Source organism: Vulpes vulpes, chromosome 1, assembly GCF_048418805.1.
Source record: "Vulpes vulpes isolate BD-2025 chromosome 1, VulVul3, whole genome shotgun sequence".
In the NCBI taxonomy this organism is placed as follows: domain Eukaryota; kingdom Metazoa; phylum Chordata; class Mammalia; order Carnivora; family Canidae; genus Vulpes; species Vulpes vulpes.
Window position 1 is genome coordinate 115,131,348 of NC_132780.1, and position 21,471 is coordinate 115,152,818.

A 21,471-nucleotide genomic window follows, 5' to 3' on the forward strand; every position below is an offset into this window, starting at 1 on the left:
TCTAGAATATAAAAAGAAATTCAGAACTTAACAGTAAAATAGCAAACAATCTTATTTGAACATGAGCAAGACATGAAGAAACATTTCACCAAACATATGTAGGTGGCAAATAAAACAAAACAAAACAAAAGTGCTTCTTAAATAAAAGTACCCCATGCCTGAGTTTTTAAAAGTCAACTTTAGTTGATGAGAGACCTGAAGGCGAAAGCCAAAATTATAAGATATTAGAGCATAAAGAAAAATAACCTGATGGTAGGATAGATAGGAATTTCATAATCCTTAAAAATCTCTGACTGTATTCACAAAATGGAATTCCTGGGCCCCAAACCCTAAGGATGTTCCACTAAGGTATCACCACACTCAAATACCCAGCTGATCTGATTTCAATACTTCATCTCTGTTTCTATTTCAAAGATATCCTGAAACTCATGTTAAGAAGAAAGCGTATGGGTGAAAAAAGAAAAAAAAAAGGAAAGAAAGAAGGAAAACAGAGAAAAAAAGAAAGAAAACAAAAATACACACACTTACAGTTCTTCCCATTCTTTTTTTCGCTGCTGAATCTTAAGCTGGGCCCTTTCAGCTTTTAATATAAGTTTCCTTGTTTTCTCAATTTGATTTTCCACCATAATTTCACTTAGGGTTTTAGGCCGAAATTTCTTCCCTTTCTCTATAATTGATTCTTCTGGCACACTAATGCTCCCACCTGTACAAAGAGTCAATATTTGTTTGTTTTCCATCTTCTTGTAACCTCAAAACGAAATTCTCAAACTTTTTTAAACCTCCCCATTTTAAAAAACAGGATATAATGAATCTGTAATTCATTTTGTTAAACAATGACCATCAATTGAACCCCAAAATAAGTCTTTTAGCATACAAAAATAAAGAGACCTAAGTCACAGCATTTGCTCCAAAGGACCTTATTGAAAAGTTGGCAAGATAAGACAAAAACAAGATAAATAACGAGAGGCTACTGACAGATACACTGGGAAATGGTTGGAATATTTGTGATATGGTGGGGGAAGGGGAAAACAAGCAAGTCCTATCTGACGTGTATAATTTGAGGTGACATTCACCAACTGCAGTGGTCTGGGGCCAATTAAAAAACTGGTCAGAAACATGCAATCAAACCTATGATTTAAGAGTTACGTATCTACTGAGGCAATTTCTTACTTTATGTTCAAGTTATGGAGAGATATACTTTGGAAAAAAGTTAAATAATAATATGAGATGGTCATATGGTTATAACTCATGATTTCGCTTCTCATTTCAAATATATGATAATATGGAAAAGCAGGAGTTTAGTGTGGCTTGAGTGATCATGGAAAGACTTTATAACAAAAGTGTAATTCAATCTGGGATCTCTAAGAATTGGTAGAATTCAGAGAAGAGAGGAATGAATTGGTCCCTCCAGTGGGAGCCTGCGTATAAAACTATCAGGCATAATTAGAGAGCAGTGAGCAAGACAATAGGCTAAAAATACTAGCAAAACAGTATGAAAATGCACTATTAATAGGAAACAGAATAAGGATATGCTGTGGAAGGACTAAATACTAGGAAAATGATTTCAGAATTTATCCCAGAGGCAGAAAGGAGCCATTAAGTTTTTTCTCAATCAAGAGGATAAAGCGGCAGTAATATCAGTACTGTATCATGGGCACTAGCTGCAGTGCCTTTATTTTTGATTGGACTCTCCAAGTCATTCCCAGAATTCTTGTCTTCCTCCTATTCATCTGCAGTCACCCCGTGGGTAGTTACAAGAGGCAGGTCACAGAGATTAAGAGGTACTCTTTTCACACCTGAATTCTAAGCTCATCACTCTGTGTAAAGCACTTGCTCTTGGACAATATTTTGAAATATCATATTCAATCCCCACACTCTGGGTTAGGGTCCAAGAATCTGCAAGGAAACACTGCCTAGAAACTAGCAACTGGGGAAATCCTAGACTTAAGAATAGTTAGATGTTGGAAGAAATCAGCAGCATCAAGTACTCTAACCCACTCAGTCACATAACCAGGGTGGGTTTTCCTTAGCAGCACTCATTGAAGAGCTGGTGCGGAGCATTTGCTGGAGGAACATGGCTTCCCATTCTCAGCCATGCCACACCCCCCTATCTCCCTTGATTATGATTCCAAAGGAATAAGGAAAGGGAGGCAAGAGATTGAGCTCAAGCCATCAACAAAGGATCTGAAGGTTCTACCTATTTGAAACTTATTAAAGTAAGAATTTAGAAGCCTTCTTGTTATTTAGGCTACCTGTATCTTTCTGGCTATCCTTTCTTCCAGCTCCCTCTTTTTCAGATCTCTCCAATTTGCTTGCTCTTCTCTCTGTTAGACTTATTCTTTTGAACTTGGAGTACTTAGAGGGCTTCACAAGTCTATAGGAAGATATCTTGTGATCACTTTGTATGGCACGAACCACAATAATATCATTTTCCAATGACTCACGAAATCTGAAAAAAAAATAGAACAAGTATTTACACTAGTCACCATTTTAACCATTTATACTATTTTAATAATTCTGCAAGATTAAGTAACAAAATAAGATCACTTATACACTATGCTTATAAATGATATTGCTAGATCCAAAAATTTGACAATGCGTTAACCAACAAGGATGTGATAGAAGTCACATAGGACTTGGTTAAAGAACAAGTAGAATTTTCTTTCTAATGAAAACATTACACAACCCATTATAATGCCACTCCTTTGCTAATATGTAGAAAAATGAAAATTTTTCAGGCAGACTATAATTTAATGGTGAGTGGATCACAACAAACTCTGAAAAAATGTAATCCACCTAATATCTCATATAGCTCTTTTATATACATAATATGATATATATATCATATAGTTCATATACATGACCCTATTTGTCTCTACAAAAAATATTCAATTCAGGAATTCATATTACTATCTAGTTCATTTTCTTTTATAGCCCACAGAGATTTAATCGTTATCAATTAATGGCTAATTGTTGCTATTTTTTTTGGCACTAGTTCATAATTACTCTCCAATCCTTTAATTTTAGAATTTAATTTATGTATATAGTAATTATTCCTAGTTCATCTGTCTTTCTATTTTTTAATCCAATCCTTTGAACACTTTCTTCTTTTAAAATGCCTTACTATTTCTAATTTTGCCTTTTCTCGCAGAGCATAGTATCTTTCTCTTCACTCTAAAACTTACTCCCTTTATCTTCCTTCCTGCTGGAGTATTACTCTTTAAATTTTAATATTTCAATGAAACACAAAAAACATGAAAACATGGATGGTTTTGGTTCCATCAAAATTTAAAACTTCTAGGATGCCTCAGTGGTTGAGCGTGTCTGCCTTTGGCTCAGGGTGTGATCTCAGGGTCCTGGGATAAAGTCTCACATTGGGCTCTTCATGGGGAGCCTGCTTCTCCCTCTGCCTATGTCTCTGTCTTCTCACCATGTCTCTCATGAATAAATAAAATCTTTTTAAAAAATTTAAACTTCTGCATAGTTAGAAAAATGTAAACAACGTTTAAGATAAACAGCAAAATGTGAGAAAGTATTTGCAATATGTATAATAAAAGAAAAACACAGAAACAGTGAATAAAACTAGGGAAAAATAGAATTCAAAGGAAATTGAAGATGGACTCTTTCTCAGAAGATTAAATATAAGTGAACTATAAATGTATGAAAAGAAATGCTTAACTTCATCAATAATCAGAAAAATGCAAATTATTCAAGCAAGAGTTATCACATTTCGTCTATTTAAATTAGTGGAGATGAAAACACTGGTAGTACCCAGTGATACAACTTTATTCTCTCCCCCATTCTAATCAGATAGCAAGGTAACTTATTTCCTTCCGTATGTTTAGTGAAGACATAAAGCCGAGGGAGGGAAAGCAGGGAATTAACAAGCAATTGAAGGCAAGAAGATTGAGGAAGAAGAGGTTCCACCTGACAAGGGGGATGATGGACAAATTGGGTCCTAGAGCTATAGGCACATATTCCCTGACTCTGACAGCTTCTGGGGAGATGCATGTTCCCAAAGACAACGGCTGCAAGTATGTTCGATTCTGGGAACAGGGATTCCTGGCCTCACCAATAACTACCTGCTCCAGCAGAGCACAGGAACGCAAACAAATGAAAGAAGCAGGCAGGCTGGGGCAATGAGCCTCACTGGTTTAAGATTCATAATATATTCATATGTATGAATTCATACTATATATATATAAACAAATATAATATGAATAGTCATTAAAGCCAAACATAGGATATATTATATTGAAGGTTCTTCCTGAGAAGAACTTCTTAGCTACTTCCATCTCTTGGTAAGTAGTCATCTAGATATAATTCCACAATTTGAATATTCAGGTATTTCATATCAGTGCCATGAGTCACAGAGCAGAGTACCAGAGAGGAAACTGCTGCCTAGGGAGAGAGCTCTGAAGGTCTACAGAGGTCTCTCTTCCAGGCTTCAGGTGATTACTGATCACCTGTATGCATGTGATACGTCTACCTGAGGTTGGGGAAAGAATGACCAGAAGACAACAGATAGAATAATCCCTGGGCCTCACACAGGTTTATACTTTTTCATTGTTTTGTAATAGTCTTCAATGCTCATACCATGATTTATTTATTCATGCTACTGTTGATGGATATTTGAATTGTTTCTATTTTTTTGAGATGATGAATAATGCTGCTATGACCATTCTTGTGCATGCTTTTTGGTGGACATAAGAACTTATTTGTTTGCAATATAACCAGGAGAAGAATTGCTGGATCATAGATTATACGCATATTTGGCTTTACTAGATACTAGGCACTAGGTACTAGATACTATATACTAGAACCAAAAATGATTCAACCAATTTATACCTTGGCCATTAGTGTATGAGAATTCCAACCGATCCCCATTGTATTAGCTTCCTAGGGCTTCCATAACAAAGTACAACGGACTGGTTGGCTTAAAATAACAGACAAAAGTTCTAGAGGCTGGAAGTCCAAAATCAAAATGTTGGTTGAGTTGGAGTGGATTTTTTTTTGAGGAGAGATATGTATTTTTATTTATGTATATTGAAGTATAATTGACATATATATATGAGTTTCAGGTATACAACATATTGATTCAACAATTCTATACATTACTTTGTACTCACAATAAGTGTAGTCACCATACATTATCACAATATTACTGACTATATTCCCTATGCTGTATTTTTCATCTCATGACTTATTTTATAAATGTAAGTTTGTTAATATCCTCTTTTTTAAGTAATCTCTACACCCAATGTGGGGCTTAAACCCACAACCCCGAGATCAAGAGTCCCATACTCTACCAATTGAGCCAGCCAGGTGCCCCCATTAATCTCTTCTTAATCCCATTTGTCTATTTTACCCACCCACCCACCATCCCTTCAGTATGTTCTCTGTATTTAAGAGTCTGTTTTTGTTCACTGGTTCTGTTTCTTAAATTCCACACATAAGTGAAATCTACGGTATTTGTCATTCTCTGACTTCACTTTGCATAATATCCTCTAGGTCCATCCATGTTGTTGGAAATGGCAAAATCTCATTGTTTTTTATGGCTAATAGTCCATTGTATGTATGTGCCTGTGTGTATACACACACACACACCCCACACACATACATATATACAAACCACTCTTCTTTACCCATTCATCTATCAGTGGACACTTGGGTTGCTCCTATAGCTTAACTATTATAAATAATATTGCAAAAAGCATAGTGGATAATATATCTTTTCAAATTATTTTTGTGTAGTCCCAACAGTTTATTTTTACTTTTGTTTCCATTGCCTGAAGAAACATATCCATAAATATGTTGCTAAGGGTGATATCCAAGAGATTACTGCCTATATTTTCTTTTAGGAGTTTTATGGTTTTAGGTTTCACATTTAGGTCTGTAATCCATTTTGAGCTTATTTTTGTATATGGTGGTAAAAAGTGGTTGTTTCATTCTTTTACATGAAGCTGTCCAGTTTTTCCAACACCATTTGTTGAACAGAGGGTCTTTTCCCCATTGTGTATTCTTATCTCCTTTGTTGTAGATTAATAGACCATATAAACATGGGTTTCTTTCTGGGTTTCCTATTCTGTTCTATTGATCTATGTGTTTATTTTTGTGCCAGTACCATATTGTTTTAATTACTACAGCTTTGTAGCATATCACAAAATCTGGGATTGTCCTACCTCCAGCTTTGTTGTTTTTTCTCAACAAAGTTCTTTGTGGTTCCATATAAATTTTAAGGTTACTTGTTCTAGTTCTATGAAAAATGCAATTTGTTAGTTTCTTCTGAGACCTGGGAGGGAGAATCTGTTCCATGCCTCTCTGAGCTTCTGCTGGTTTGCCAGCAGTCTTGGGGGCTCCTTCCTGTTAGATGCATTATCCCAAACCTTCTGCCTTCAAGTGGTGTTGTCTCTGTGTTTTTTCACATAGTCTTCTCTCAATGCATGTCCAAGTTTCCACTTTTTATAAAAGTATATAGGTAATGTTGGGTTAGGACCACTCTAATCTCACTTTAACCTGATTACCTCTGTCAAGACCCTATTTCCAGAAGAGATTATACTCCAAGATACTGGGAGATTTCTAAGTGTTTTTCTGGCAGATACAATTCAACCCATAATGCTCATGCTTGTCATCACTTAGTATTGTCACTTCTTTAAATTTTAGCCATTCTGTAGTAGTATCTCCATGTGATTTAAATTGGCATTTACCTGATGAGTGATGATTTTAGCCCCTTTTCTTATACTTATTGGTTATTTGTGTATTCTCTTAGGTGTTCAAGTTCTTTGTTCATTTTTAAAATTGGGTTGTAAGAGTATTCATATCTTCTAGGTAGGAATCTTTTGTAGATGTATGACATGTATTTGTGATACATGTATATATATGATGTGTGTGTGCATGCATGTAAAATATCTTTAATCTGTGGCTTGCCTTTTCATTCTTTTAACGAGGTCTTTTTTAGCAGAAGTTTCTAACTTTAATAAAGTTCAATTTATCAATATTCTTCTTTTATGGTTCGTGTATAGGTAAGGAAACTGTACCTATTCCCAATTCATGAAATAATTCTCCTGTGTTTTATTCTAGAAGCTCTATTGTTTTACCATTATCTATATTGATTTTTGGGGGTGGTATAAGATGGAGATCATGTGTCATTTGTTTCTATATGGATATTAAATTGACTTAGTATCATTATTGAAAAGACCATGCTTTCCTCCTCAGATTATAGTGATAGGTTTGTCATAAATCAAGTAATTATATATATATAATTATATGTATATGTGTGTTTATATATTCATATATATTCATTTCTGAAGAACTATTCATTCTATTCCATTGGCCTGCCTTTGTGCTAGTATAATGCTATTTTAATTATTCTTGACACCTGATATTATAAATCCTCTGGCTTTGTTTTTCATCTTCAGTATTGCATAGGTCCTTTGCAATTTGTCAATTTTCATCAAAAACCCTGCTAAGATTTTGACTGGAATTACACTGAATCTATAGGTCAACTTTGACATAATAGATTTTAATAGATAAGTATTGAGTATTTCAACCCATAAATATGATAGATTTCAAAGAGAATCCACTTTTCATATCTCTTCTAGTGGTTATAACCATACATGTAAATAATGTATTTATATGAATTTATTAATCATTATTTATTGGTTTCCTAGTATCATAGGTAAGGATTTTGTTCACTCTAATGTGCTCATGCTTTCCTCTACTTCCTGAACTTATAAAATATAATAACTGCTTTAATGTGCTTGTCTGCTAGTTATATCATCTGTGTGTTTTCTGGGTCTATTTCTATTAGCTGAAAATTTTTTCTTTATTTTGGGTTATGCTTTTTGTTTTGCTGAAAAACTTTGGATGCCAGACGTTATGAATTTCACATTGTAGGTACTGGGTATTTTTTGACATTTTTATTTATTTATTTATTTTTATTTACTGCTACCTGCAACAACATAGATGACCTAAAGCATGATGTTAAGTAAAAGAAGCCAAATACAAGAGTTCATGTTGCAGAATTCAATCGTATGAAATTCTCAGACAAAACTCATATAATAAACATTCATCTCTGGCGAGTTAATATCTACCGGGAAGGGGGCCACAAGGGAACTTTTCAGAGTACCATGAATGTTCTTAATCTGGGCAGTGGATGTATGTCATATATAACTGTAAAATTTATCAAGCTATTCAGTTAAAATTTGTGCATTTTACTCAATGTAAATTACATCTCAAAAAGGCTAAAAAAAATGGCGCAATTTCTTCTGGGGAGTCCTATTGGTACATGAGAGAGACTGGACAGGAAGTTGTCTTCCATTATAAATCTTTTAATTCTATCTCATTTTTTATTTTTTAAATATGTGCATGCTCATGTGTTAACTAGATATAAAATAATTTGTCAAAAACAGAACATTACATAATTTAGTTTGTAAAAAATCTAATTTTTAATTAAAAACAATTTTATTGTATTATTTTTTATTTAAATGCCAGTATATTTAATACAGTGTTCTAGTAATTTCTGGTGTACAATATAGTGATTCAGCATTCTCATACATCACCAGTACTTATCATGACAAGTGCACTCCTCAATCCCCATCACCCATTTCTTCTGTCACCCAATCACCTCCCCTCTGGTAATCATCAGTTTGTTCTCTATAGTTAAGAGTCTTGTTACCTGGTTCGTCTCTGTTTTTTCCTCTTGCTCATTTTTTTTTGTTTCTTAAATTCAAACAAATCACAGTATTTGTCTTCCTCTGAGTTATTTTGCTTAACATTATTCTGTCTCCGTCTACGTCATTTCATTTTTTAAAAAAAAAGATTTTATTTATTTATTCATGAGAGACAGAGAAAGGCAGAGACATAGGCAGAGAGAAGCAGAGGGAGAAGTAGGCTCCCTCTGGGGGGCCTAATGCAGGACTCAATCCCAGGACCCCGGGATCATGCCCTGAGCCAAAGGCAGACATTCAACCACTGAGCCACCCAGGTGCCCCAATCCATCTCATTTCAAATGGAAAGATTTTATTATCTTTTATGGCTATATAATATTCCATTGTATAGATACTGCACCTTTTTTACTCATTCATCTATCAATGGACACTAGGGCTGCTTCCATAATTCGGCTATTATAACTAATGTTGCAATAAACATATGGGGGCATGTATGCTTCTGAATTAGTTTTTTTGTACTTTTTGGGTAAATATCCAAGTAGTGTGATTACTGGATCATGAGGTAGTTCTATCTTTAAATTTTGAGGAACCTCCATACTGTCTTCCACAGTGGCTGGTTTGCATCTCCAACAGTGCATGAAGTTTCCTTTTTCTCTGCATCCTCACCAACACTTGCTGTTTCTTGTGTTTTTGATTTTAGCCATTCTGACAGGTGTGAGGTGATATCCTATTGTGTTTTTTATTTGAATTTCCCTGATGATGAGATATCTTGAACATCTTTTCATGTGTTTGCTGGCCATCTGGACGTCTTCCTTGGAGAAATGTCTATTCATGTCTTCTGCCCATTTTAAAATTGTTTTCTGTGTATTGAGTTGAAAATTTATTTATTTATTTATTTATTTATTTATACACACACACACACACACACACACACACACACACACACAGAAAGGAGAAGAGGGAAAGAGAGAGTCTCAAGCAGGCTCCACACTGAGCATGGTGCTGATATGGGGCTTGATCTCATGACCCTGAGATCATGACCTGAGCCAAAATCAAGAGTCGGATGCTTAACCAATTGAGCCACGGTGGTGCTTTGAAAAATCTAATCGTTAAACTTCCCAGATTTAAATTTCCCAGAAAGCTCAAGAAGATATCAGTAGCAGTGACAAGAGGATTCCTTGAGATTTCAAATGTTAGTAGGTACTCCAGGACACCTCTTACCTGACCATTTTGATTAAGCCATTGTGAACAACTTCATTCAAATATATGATCTCAAACATCCTAACTTGTAGGAAATACAAATCCTACCTATTCTGTAGCTTCATGAGGCTAAGTTCATGTTTCTCTTTTTCCCAAGCTAATTCCTTTTCCACTTCATGAATTTTAAAAGCTGTTTTTCTGGCAATCTCAGCACGAATTTTGGAATCCACATCAAAATCCTGCAAATAAGTGGATTTGTTCATCAAAATGGGTACATTTATCACTGTACATTATCAATCCTATTTCATACCCGGATACAGATTAAGTTTTGTACCTAATTTCACTTTGCGTCATAATTCTCTTCCAAATATCACAAACTGTTCTAGAAAAAAATAACAATTTTATTTCCACAAAATATGGAGAAAAGTTCTCAGAAATAATTAACAATACTGCAAATAAATTTCTATATTAAAGGATTTTCCCACATAAAAACAATGAACGATAACAGAATATTTGGAGAGTGTGCAGAGGTTAAAAAAAAAATACTTCTACCACTCCAAAGCAACCACTGGCACATAACCAGCGAGGCACAGGGTAGGAGTTCATGGCACCCCTTCCCATGTGACCCCACCCAGGAAAGACAGCTAAGTCTTTGGTGTCTTTTTTAAGGTCACCAAGTTCTAGCTGGATGTCCTTTGCCAAGGGGGCTATTTCTCCCATAAGGGTAATTAGGGGAGCAATGTTTTTTTTTTCCTTTTCTCTTGGAAAAATATCAGTGCCTGCTTTCAGACTAAATTATAAGTAGTAATTATCTTTCCAGGGGTGTTTCAGGGGCAGGGAAAGTACAACACAATCTTGGAATATCTTAGTATTTTTTTTTAAGATTTTATTTATTCATGAGAGACACAGAGAGAGAGAGAGGGGCAGAGACACAGGCAGAGGGAGAGGCAGGCTCCATGCAGGGAACCTGACGTGGGACTCCATCCTGAGTCTCCAGGATCAGGCCCAGTGCTGAAGGCGGAGCTAAACCGCTGAGCCACCTGGGCTGCCCTCCATGGGTGTTTCAGTTTTAAGTAGTGATGTATATAAAATGCTTAGCTATAGAACCCACCTCAGGCGTTCTTTATTTTGAATTATGTTACTTATATTCTGTAAATGTCAACCTTTTTTCTTAGTAAAATAGCAATATCTTTTAACCATTATGGGTTGGTCTTTTAAACAATATAAGGTAGCCATTATGATTTCACTAGAGCATTTTTCATATGGAATTGACTAGATGCCTCTAAAATTATAGGTATAGTCAGGATGATAAATTCTGGCTTTTTATTTGATTAGATTCTTGACAGCAATTCCACTTTGGAAGAAGTATATAATGAAAAGAAAATCACTAGCAGGTAGATGGAGCTTTGTAATAAGTCAGAAAAGAAAAAAAAATAATACAAAATTAGCTTAAACAATTTGTTGATTGTCCCCATAGCTACAATTACACTAAGTCATCTTTTAAAAATTTGTGGATCATGTACTATCTTTTTGATGAATTCAGTGAATTATCGAAATAGAATCACAGAGAATCAGAATATATGTGTATCTTGTTTAGGTACAGTAAGTGTTGATAACCAGATTCAAACCTGTGTTTATATTTTACTTGTTACTCACCCCCATCAAAAAAAAAAAAAAGTGAGGTAGCTAAATCTGGAAGTAAACCTTATGTAAGGAAGCTCTTCTGTATCCAAACCAAGCTGTGTGTCAAGTTCTACAGTATTTTAGCTGCTACCAATATACTAGCCAGATAAAAGGGGACCTTAAGGATGATTTTAAGTTTCCTATTTTATCAGCAAAATAGTAGTCTTGATCGAAAAAAATAGTGTATATTTTAAAAAATTAAAGTCAAATTTCTTTGAGGCTTACTGTTCGCTTAAACTGCATATGCTTTGGTAATTCTTGATTCATTTCTAGAAGTTTCCAAAATTCATTTCTCAAAGCTTTGAGCTTTTCTCTCTTCCCAGCCTTTATTTCTTCCACTTCTTTCATTAACTTGTCATGTTCTCTTTTTCTCCTAGCATTCTCAATACTGAAAACAGATATTGAAAAGGATAACAAGAGAGAGAAACAGCGTAAGAGGAAACAAGGACTCAACTTGGAAATTCTTTTGGCTTGGTCAGCTTCTAAAAAGTGCCATTTTGCGACAGTTTAGGACTAGTGAGTATTTATCAAAAATTCCCATACCTATAGGATTTGGGATCTTCAATATCTTCTGGAATTGGCTCTGCTTCAATTCCAAACTGTAGAAAGGGGAGAAATGGTTAAATGCCATATTTCTCTTAAAATATCTAATATGAAATAAACTGAGTTTTTCCCTCTGTCAATTTCTAATAATTATAGGCTTGCAAAGTATTTTCACAAGAAATAAACTAGGGAAAATATTGCAATTGACTAAACTTATTTCTGTTTTAAACAAGTAGGTAGAAAAAGTCTTGAAACTTAAGGCGTCTGCAAAATGTTGAGATCACCATAATTCCTCTCCAAAATGTGAATTGCTAATATCATGTATTGCTAACAAAGAATAAACACAAAAATTTTCTAGGTCATTTGTTTTAAAATGCTATTTTTTTAGCTTATGCCCTTTCATATATGCATAATTCTCCCCAAATACTCTATGTATACAGGAAGAGTTTAAAATGTATTTTTTAAATTAAAAGTTTGAGTATAGTTGACATACAATATTTTTTTAAACTTTAAGCATTTCACTTGACCTTATTTTAAAAAGACATACAGTGAGAAATGCACAGAATAGTATAGTTCCCCTCCTTGAGAAAGAAAGATGAAGTCAGAAACATGAATCTCCTTTTAGAAAAGAAATTAGTTAAGGGAACTATGAAGTAAATCATTTAAAAGTGCTTTGTTTATTCAGGTGCAATGCTATAAAATTTAAGGAAGAAGAATTATAATCCAGTGAACCAAATAAAGTCTGAGGTTGCTAGCTAATCAGTTCTTAAGTAAAAGTGAACTTGTTCATTCTCTATTCTTTTTCATCACAGATAGATCTGTTTTGTTGTCATTCATTGTAAAGAAATAAGGAGTCTCTTTTCACCAAGTTGTATTGTTACAGTACTAGTCTTTACACATATGAAATATATCTACATGTTTCTATAAGACAAGGTTTAGAACTTTTTTCCTAAGATTTTTTTTAAGTAATCTCTACACCCAACGTAGGGCACAAACTCACAATTCCAGGGTCAAGAGTTACATGCTCTACTGACTGAGCAAGCCAGGTGCCCCAAAGTTTAGAACTTCAGTAAAAGTGAAGACATAAGACATGACCAGCGTAAAAAACATTGATGGCTAATACATTGTAATTACTGTTAATCACTTAGGACATAACTTGATTGAATTTTATGGTTTTTTTAATAAATTTATTTTTTATTGGTGTTCAATTTGCCAACACCCAGTGCTCATCCCGTCAAGCAAATACCCACCATTTGCTTCGACGTGGATGGAACTGGAGGGTATTATGCTGAATTTTATGTTTTTATTCTTTTATTGCCCAGAGCCAAGCCCCTTGGTTTTCCATTAGCAGTGTGGTCTCCAGGATTTGATGCTGATACCAAGCCCACTACCCCGGCCTCAGCTGTTTACAATAAATTTGAGTTAAGCAGAGTTGCTGCCAACTGTGCCAAAATACAGGCCAATTGTTCTCAATCCTGGCTGTACCTTAGAATCCTAGGGCCTGATACTGGGGGAGAGGGTAAGATATTTTATAAAATACTGCTACCTGGGCCTCACTTTCAGATATTCTGATTTAACTGCTCCTGGCTAGGGCTCAGGCATCTGTACTTTAAATGACTTCCCAGCAGATTCTAAAGGAAGAAGCTTAGACATAGGCAGAGCTTAGTCCTCTCTTGATTCATTTCTTTCTGATTTTGCCTTCTTAAAAGCAAAGTCTGCATCAATGACATAAGAAATATCTATTGAAGTCATAAATAAAAGGATGCTATTATACAAATGTGGAATGGATTTCTTCTGTCCAAGATAGATTTCCATAGAGAGAGCTGGCAAGGTAGAAAGAAAAGGATTTTCTTCTTCATAATTTTCCCTTCTATAATTCTTCCTGAGCTAAAGGTCTTTAGATAACAGTCCATTCTCCAAATTTTGCTTCTATTAATAGAAATGAAAATTTATCTGCTCAAATCTGCCCTACTTTTTGTATGTTCTTTTGAAGTGGGCTACCTATTAAATGGGATGCCAATGTATTCACAGGAATTTTAACTACGGTCTAATATAACTCCCTCTTGAGGAGCAATTCTAATGGTTATTAGTGATTTTTTTCCCCAAAGGAACCACTTTGATAATAGAAACTTCAAGTCATGTGGTAGGGCAAATGGATATCATTTGGGGATATGAACCCTCAATCTTCGTTACAAAGCCGATAATACATTCTGCCTAAGAATAGAATAATTTAACTTAATGTTTGATCATAATCTACATTGTCATATTCTAATACTAAAGACTAGTATTTTTACAACCGCTTTCAAACACAAATTATGGTGTACATCTCATATATGTCCCTTTAATAAGTGAGTAAATGAAAAATATATATCTGGAAAAATGTACATTTTGAAAACAAAGAAATTTTAATCAAAAAACTGATTGATATAGAAAAATTGACTTGAGAAATTCTATAATTTTAGGGCTATAGGGGAATTCAGGACTTTAATATTTAATAACAGAGGCACCAGAAAGCCAAAATTATAATACTAACAGCAAGAATAGACTATAAGGTAAATATGTCTAAAGAGTTTTCAGTTTTTAAAGAATGAGTAATTTTGACATCACTATTTTAAAGTATTTTTTATCATTGTTATTAGTCAGTTACATACCCTGGGAGATGGCACTTTGGCTTTGATAGATTTCTTCAGCTCAAATTCAGAAAAAATGGTGAAAACAAAGATATTACTATCTGCCCCAGTAGTCACCAAGAAACGGTCATCAAAACTAGTAGAGATGCCTTTAACACATCCATAATTATTGTCATGAATATTGAAGTGCCAGTAGTCCACCATATTCATCAATGAAGGATTATTCTGACTTAAGATATAGACTCGAATTGCTCCATCTTGCATTCCACAGAACATTAGATCTTGGTGAATGCTATGAAACATAAATTGTTCTTCATGTTAATATGAAAATATTTAAGTTAACTGACAAATGACTAAACTTTAATAACACAGATCTCATGGATTACGTTGTGCAGCTCCCCACTCCTATTTTGAAACCCTAACGAACTATGGCAGCCTTGGCAAACTCATACAAAAGGGTAGAAGGGGGGAAAAAGCCAATTTGAAATTTGGAGCTATTATAGTTGATCTTCAAAAGAATGACTGGCATGTATGTTTAATTCTCAAATAAGGGAATAATGAATCAATTTGTGATTTGTCCAGAATCATTGCAATACTTAACCTTTATTATCTGACCATGCAGTAGCATCCTCCTAAGTAACAGAAAGTAAATCCCTAAAACAATTGTGTGATAAACAGAAATTCAGACACAATATTTGATAGAGGGACTTGAAATACAGTTTCAGAATTAGCTTTGATTCTATTTATTCATTCAATTGATTTAACTAGAAAATGTTTGAGTGCCCTTCCATTTGGACAGATCTTTAAAAATGAACAATATTCATGATGGGCAACAACATACACACATATGGGATATGGTTTTTTTAAGGCTTTCTGAAATTCAGTTCACCTGAAAGTGATAGCTTGGATGGGATTATCCTCTGTATCTTCAAGACGACGAAAGTCAAAAGGTTCATTTTTCATTTCTGTGATAGCACTATTTTTGTCATATGGGGGGAACTCACAGTGATATAGAAAACCAGCATCATAGCCGCCCTGGAAAAGAAATAAAGAACATAAGAGGTAGTATTTGAATATAAGATACATATGGCCACATGAGGACTTTTTTTATTATTAGTTCAAATTTTAAAACCTAAAATAGATGTCTCAAAACATCTATTTTTATATGATTTCTATGATTATAAAGTTTTATAAAGTATCTCCATTGTCTTTTTACATGCAACTATATGATTATACAATAATAAAACATCTTACAATAATTTGCTTCCACTTAAAAGTGGAAGAGATATCTCTTCTGACTACCTTTTTATTTCAAGTATTATTCTGCATTTAGTGTTTAGTAAAGGGTTTTATAGGTCATGGTGTTCAGAACTAGTTTTGAGTCTAGGGCATTGCTCTTCCCCTAAGGCAGTTGCCAGTTCTGTAAGTGGCAGCTGAGAGGCTTAGAAGCTCAGCAGAGCAATGTGTTGTCTCATGCACTTAGGGAGAGGGAAAGAAATTGCAGGATCCTCCCAAGGAGGAGGAGCCACAGTAAATACACCTTCCAGCAGGCTTTCCATTGCAATCCTGGAACACTGTACACTACATGCGTGAGTCTCAATCACTGAGTAGATGAAAGTAATCTAGGATTTCTAGCTGCTTTCCAGAACCAAAAATAAATTTCCAGGAGACAATGGCAACATATAGATTCTCAAGCTATAGCTTTTCACATACAAGGTCAATTATTAAATTTTAAAAAACTGGGCATACTAGCTAAGACAAGACTTGATTGAAAACCAAAAGCCAAACAGATTATAGTGGAATGCAAACTAGTGCATTCCAGGCAGGAATGGCAGCCACCCTGAAGCCAGTATGGAGGTTCCTTAAAAAGTAAAAATAGAACTACCTTACAACCCAGCAACTGCACTACTCGATATTTATCCAAAGAATACAAAACATAGTGATCCAAAGGAGCACATGCACCCCAATATTTGTAGTATCAATATCCACAATAGCCAAAATGTGGAAAAAGCCCAGATGTCCATCAGATGAATTGATAAAGATGTGATATATGTATATAATGGAATATTATTCAGCCGTCAAAAGGATGAAATCTTACCATTTGCAATGATGTGGAGGGAACTAGAGGATATCACTCTATGTGAAATGAGTCAGAGAAAGACAAATACCATACAATTCTACTCGTATGTGGAATTTAAGAAACAAAACAGATGAACATAGGGAAAGGGAAGGAAAAGTAAAGTAAGATAAAAACAGAAAGGGAAGCAAACCATAAGAGACTCTTGACTATAGGAAAGAAATTGAGGGTTGCTGGAGGGGAGGTAGATGGGAGGATGGGGTAACTGGGTGATGAGCATTAAGGAGGGCACTTGGTGTTATATGCAACTGGTGAATCACTAAATTCTACCTCTGAAACTAGTAATATGCTATATATTAACTGAATTGAATTTAAGTAAATTTTAAAAAGACAAGCAGATCAAAGAAAAAGTCATGAGACTTCAAATAATCATGATTAATATATTTAAGGAATGTGAAGGCAATATGGAAAATTTAAGTCATCTAGAATCTATAAAAAATAATGGAATAAAATTCTAGAACTGACAAAATGACAAATTAAAAATTCAACAGATTAGTTTGAAAGCAACTAGACACAGCTAGAGTTATGGAGCTGGAACAGAGACCAGATAAAGTAGTCATACCAAAGCAGGAGAGAGAAAAGAAGGATGGAAAATACAAAAAAAAAAAAAGACTGGTGTGTTTGTAAAATACATATGGGACATAGTGATAAGGGTTAATGTACATAAAACTGGAATCCCAGAAGAAACAAGTAAAAAGATGGGCCAGAAACAATACTGTGGTAGATAATGGCTAAGAATTTTCCAAAACTGAATAAAACTATGCTGGCATTCAAGAAATGTTATGAGCACAAGATAAATATGAGGAAATTAAACGCTTTAATACAAAATCTTATAATCAGCCAGAGAAAAAGACATACTAGGTTTCAAAGAAACAACAATAAAAAGACGCAGCTGGTAGAATGGCAGGCAAAAGAGGATTAAAAGATATCAAAGTTTGAAGATATCCAGCAAAAAATATAATTTTTAAAAAGGCAAAATGAAGACAATTTAAGACCCTCAAGAGCCCCCAAAATGAAGAATTTGTCATCAGCAGATATACAATATATATATGTATGTATGTATATATATATATATATATATATATATATATATATATATATATACACACACACACACACACACATACATATATATATATTTTTAGGCAGAAGATTCAACTACAAAGAAATAGAAGGGAATTAACAGTAATAAAAAGGATAAGCCAAAATTATATCAGCACTATAAAACTATAATAAAATACCCCTTGGAGATACAAATATACATATATAAAGAAAACAGGACAATGGAGAGGGGCAGGATACACGGCATTAACGTGCTCTAAGATCTTTTTTCTTTGGAATTTTAGAAGAATAAATTTATATCAAATTATATGAAGTTAAAGATGCATAATATGACCTTTAGGATCATCTCTAAAAGGAGGAGTGGGAGGGAAAGAAAGAGGTTTAAGGAAAAATTTTAAGTCCTAGAGCATGTTTATGTGCTGATGATAAGAATTTAGTAAACAGGGCAGCCCTGGTAGCCCAGCGGTTTAGAGCCACCTTCCGCCCAGGGTGTGACCCTGGAGACCCAGAATCGAGTCTCATGTTGGGCTCCCTGCATGGAGCCTGCTTCTCCCTCTGCCTGTGTCTCTGCCTCTCTTTCTCTCTGTGTCTCTCATGAATAAATAAATAAAATCTTAAAAAAAAAAAAAAGAATTTAGTAAACAGAGGGAAGTGGATGATACAGATTAGGTGGTTTATTGCAGGAATAAAATACTGGAGGATGTGAGAGGGGTCAGATCAAGAGGCCTTCGGGAAAAGTGTCCTTCGACAGTCGCAGGAGACCATTCATCAACTGGAGTAATAGGCAAAGCAGACAAAACTTGTATGGGTTGGTCCCCATAGGGTGTTGGATCTGTTGGAGACAAGGCAAGGAAAATCTTATTTTCTCAGTGAAATGTGAGAGGAGGTTATCATTAGAAAGTGAGGGAGCATGCAGCTTATGTGAAGGAAGAATTAAATCAGAAATTTAGAAAGTGGCCAAGTGAACATGGCTAGGTGGTAGAAGGGGCCTACAGGGTGAGTTCTTGAGAACTGTGGTCAGGACTTCACAGTGAGACCAGTTTTCCATACCGTCTACTTGGTTGTAGGCAGAGTTGGCAAATAGTTGCATTCAGCACTCAGTGTCACCACCTCTGTAAACTGGACCTTAATCTTGTGTGCTGGTGGGGTTTAATAGTTAAAAGCAGGGATTCTAGACCCAAACTGCTGGAGTCCAGATCCTGGTTCCACCTCTCATTAGTTATATGACCCTGGATAAATTACGTAACCTCTCCATGCCTTGGTTTCTTCTTATGGAACACGTAAATTATAAGAGGACTTCTTTTATAGGGTGGTTAATAAATCACTTTGAATGCTGTCTGGTACAGAATAAAGAGGTTGCCATATTCAGCAAATAAAAATACAACATGCTCTGTTAAATATGAATTTCAGAAAAAAAACAAATATACCTAGTGTAAGTTTGTGTCACGTAGTATTTATCTGGCAACCTGAAGAATAAGCACTAAATGTGTTTGTTATACAAAAATTTTTGCAGGTGTGTTTCAAGGATGCTAGAACTCTATTACATTGTATTACAGTTGTTTCTATGCCTCTCTCCCTCTTGAAATGAAGAAATTTCCTGAGGGCAGGAACCATGTCTTACTTATCCCTTCACTCTTAAACCCCACACAATAGTAGCCAGAAACAATGGTTTCATAAAACAAAGACAAGGGCCACCTGAGTGGCTCAGTGGTTGAGCATCTGCCTTTGGCCCAGGGTGTGATCCTGGGGTCCCGGGATCGAGTCCCACATTGGGCTCCCTGCATGGAGCCTGCTTCTCCCTCTGCCTGTGTCTCTGCCTGTGTGTGTGTGTGTGTGTGTGTGTGTGTGTGTGTGTGTATCATGAATTAATAAATGAAATCTTTTTAAAAATAATAAATAAATCAAGGTAAAGGCACTAATAAATGGAGTCCTAAGGTGCCTCCATCACTATTTTCTATCCTCTTTCTGCTTGCCTCTTTAGAAGTTGCTAACGAAGATGTATTTCTAGGAAAAGTGGAACAGGGGAGAAGCTAATTGCTCATTACTCCTTGTAGCAACAGTCCTTGGCTGCTCAGTGTCCTGGTCTGGCCAAAGATCTGGGATTGGTTATGAATTAATGGTAATCTTTCACATACAGGCATACCTTGGAGATATTGTGGGTTTGATTCCAGACCACCTCAATAAAGCTACTATTGCAATAAAGTGAGTTAAATGAATTTTTTGGTTTCCCAGCGCACATAAAAGTTGTGTTTATACTGCAGCATAGTCTATTAAGTGTGTAGTAGCATTATGCCTAAGAAAACCAATGTACCTACCTTAATTTAAAAATACTTTATTGCCCAGAATTTCTAACCATAATCTGAGTTTTCAGCAAGTCTTAATCTTTTTTCCGGTGGAGGGTCTCACTTCAATGTTGTTGGCTGCTGACTGATTGGGGGTTGGGGTGTGGGGTGGTTGCTGAAGGTTGAGGCAGCCATGACCATTTCTTGAAATAAGAATAACTTCATTGTTAGGAAGTTTGCTGCATCAGCTGACTTTTCCTTTCAGGACTTCCTCTGTTGCACACAATGCTGTTAGTTCACATTTTACTCACAGCAAAACTGCTTTCAAAATTGGGGTCAATCCTCTCAAATCCTGCTGCTGCTTATCAACTAAGTTTATATCATTTTCTAAGTCCTCTTTTGCCATTTCAACAATCCTCACAGCCACGATTGGCTGTGACAACAATCTCCGCCAGGAGCAGATGCCGTCTCAAGAAATCACTTTTTCTGTTCATCCAAAGAAGCAACTCTTTATCTGTTAAAGTTTTATCATGAGATTGCAGCAATTCAGTCCCATATTCAAGGGAATTCTTGTTCTGAATTCTAGTTCTCTTGCTATTTCTACCACATTTGCAGTTACTTCTTCCATTCAGGTCTTGAACTCCTCAAAATCATCCATGAGGGTTGGAATCAACTTCTTCCAAGAACTCCTGTTAATGTTGACATTTTGACCTCTTCCCATGAATCTAGAATGGTAAATGCCTTCAGGAAGTTTTTCAAATGACTTTGCCCAGATCTATTGGAGGAATCACAATCAATGGCAACTATAGCCTTACAAAATGTATTTCTTGGATAATAAGACTTGAAAGTTTAAATTACTCCTTGATCCACAGGCTGAAAAATGATTGTTGTGCTAGCAGGTATGAAAACATTAATCTCATTGTATGTCGCCATTAGAGCTCTTGGGTGACCAGATGTGTAGTCAGTAATATTGTGAAAGGAATTTTTTTTTTTTGAGCAGATCTCAACAGTGGGCTTGACATATTCAGTAAATCATGTTGCAAACAGATGCACTGTCATCCGGGTTTATTGTTTCATGCATAGAGCACTGGGAGTTAGATTTAATGTAATTCTTAAGGGCCAGGATTTTCAGAATGGTATATGAGCATTGGCTTCGACTTCAGTCGGCAGCTGCATTTAGCCCCTGATAAGAGAGTCAGCCCATTCTTTCAAGCCAGACATTGATTTCTCCCCTATGAAAGCCCTAGCTGGCATCTTCTTCTTCC

The 21,471-nt window shown here is 35.3% G+C and overlaps 1 protein-coding gene across 5 annotated transcripts in view; it reads right to left on the reverse strand.

The window, feature by feature from the left end:
* CFAP44 (cilia and flagella associated protein 44) overlaps positions 1–21,471 on the reverse strand; it is a 124,786-nt gene that overhangs the window by 50,431 nt on the left and 52,884 nt on the right. For 4 of the 5 annotated variants that reach the window (XR_011994687.1, XM_072723148.1, XM_072723155.1 and 1 more), the window contains 7 exons: positions 15,615–15,760; positions 14,747–15,017; positions 12,096–12,151; positions 11,778–11,940; positions 9,978–10,108; positions 2,253–2,449; positions 529–703 (listed from right to left, as the gene is read on the reverse strand). Coding sequence is in view for 4 of the 5 variants with exons in the window: in XM_072723148.1 (XP_072579249.1) it covers positions 529–703; positions 2,253–2,449; positions 9,978–10,108; positions 11,778–11,940; positions 12,096–12,151; positions 14,747–15,017; positions 15,615–15,760 (1,139 nt within the window). In the remaining variant the exon portion in view is untranslated. Of the gene's footprint in view, positions 1–528; positions 704–2,252; positions 2,450–8,420; positions 9,530–9,977; positions 10,109–11,777; positions 11,941–12,095; positions 12,152–14,746; positions 15,018–15,614; positions 15,761–21,471 lie in introns of those variants that run through there. The other variant, XM_072723160.1, reaches the window with a different exon arrangement.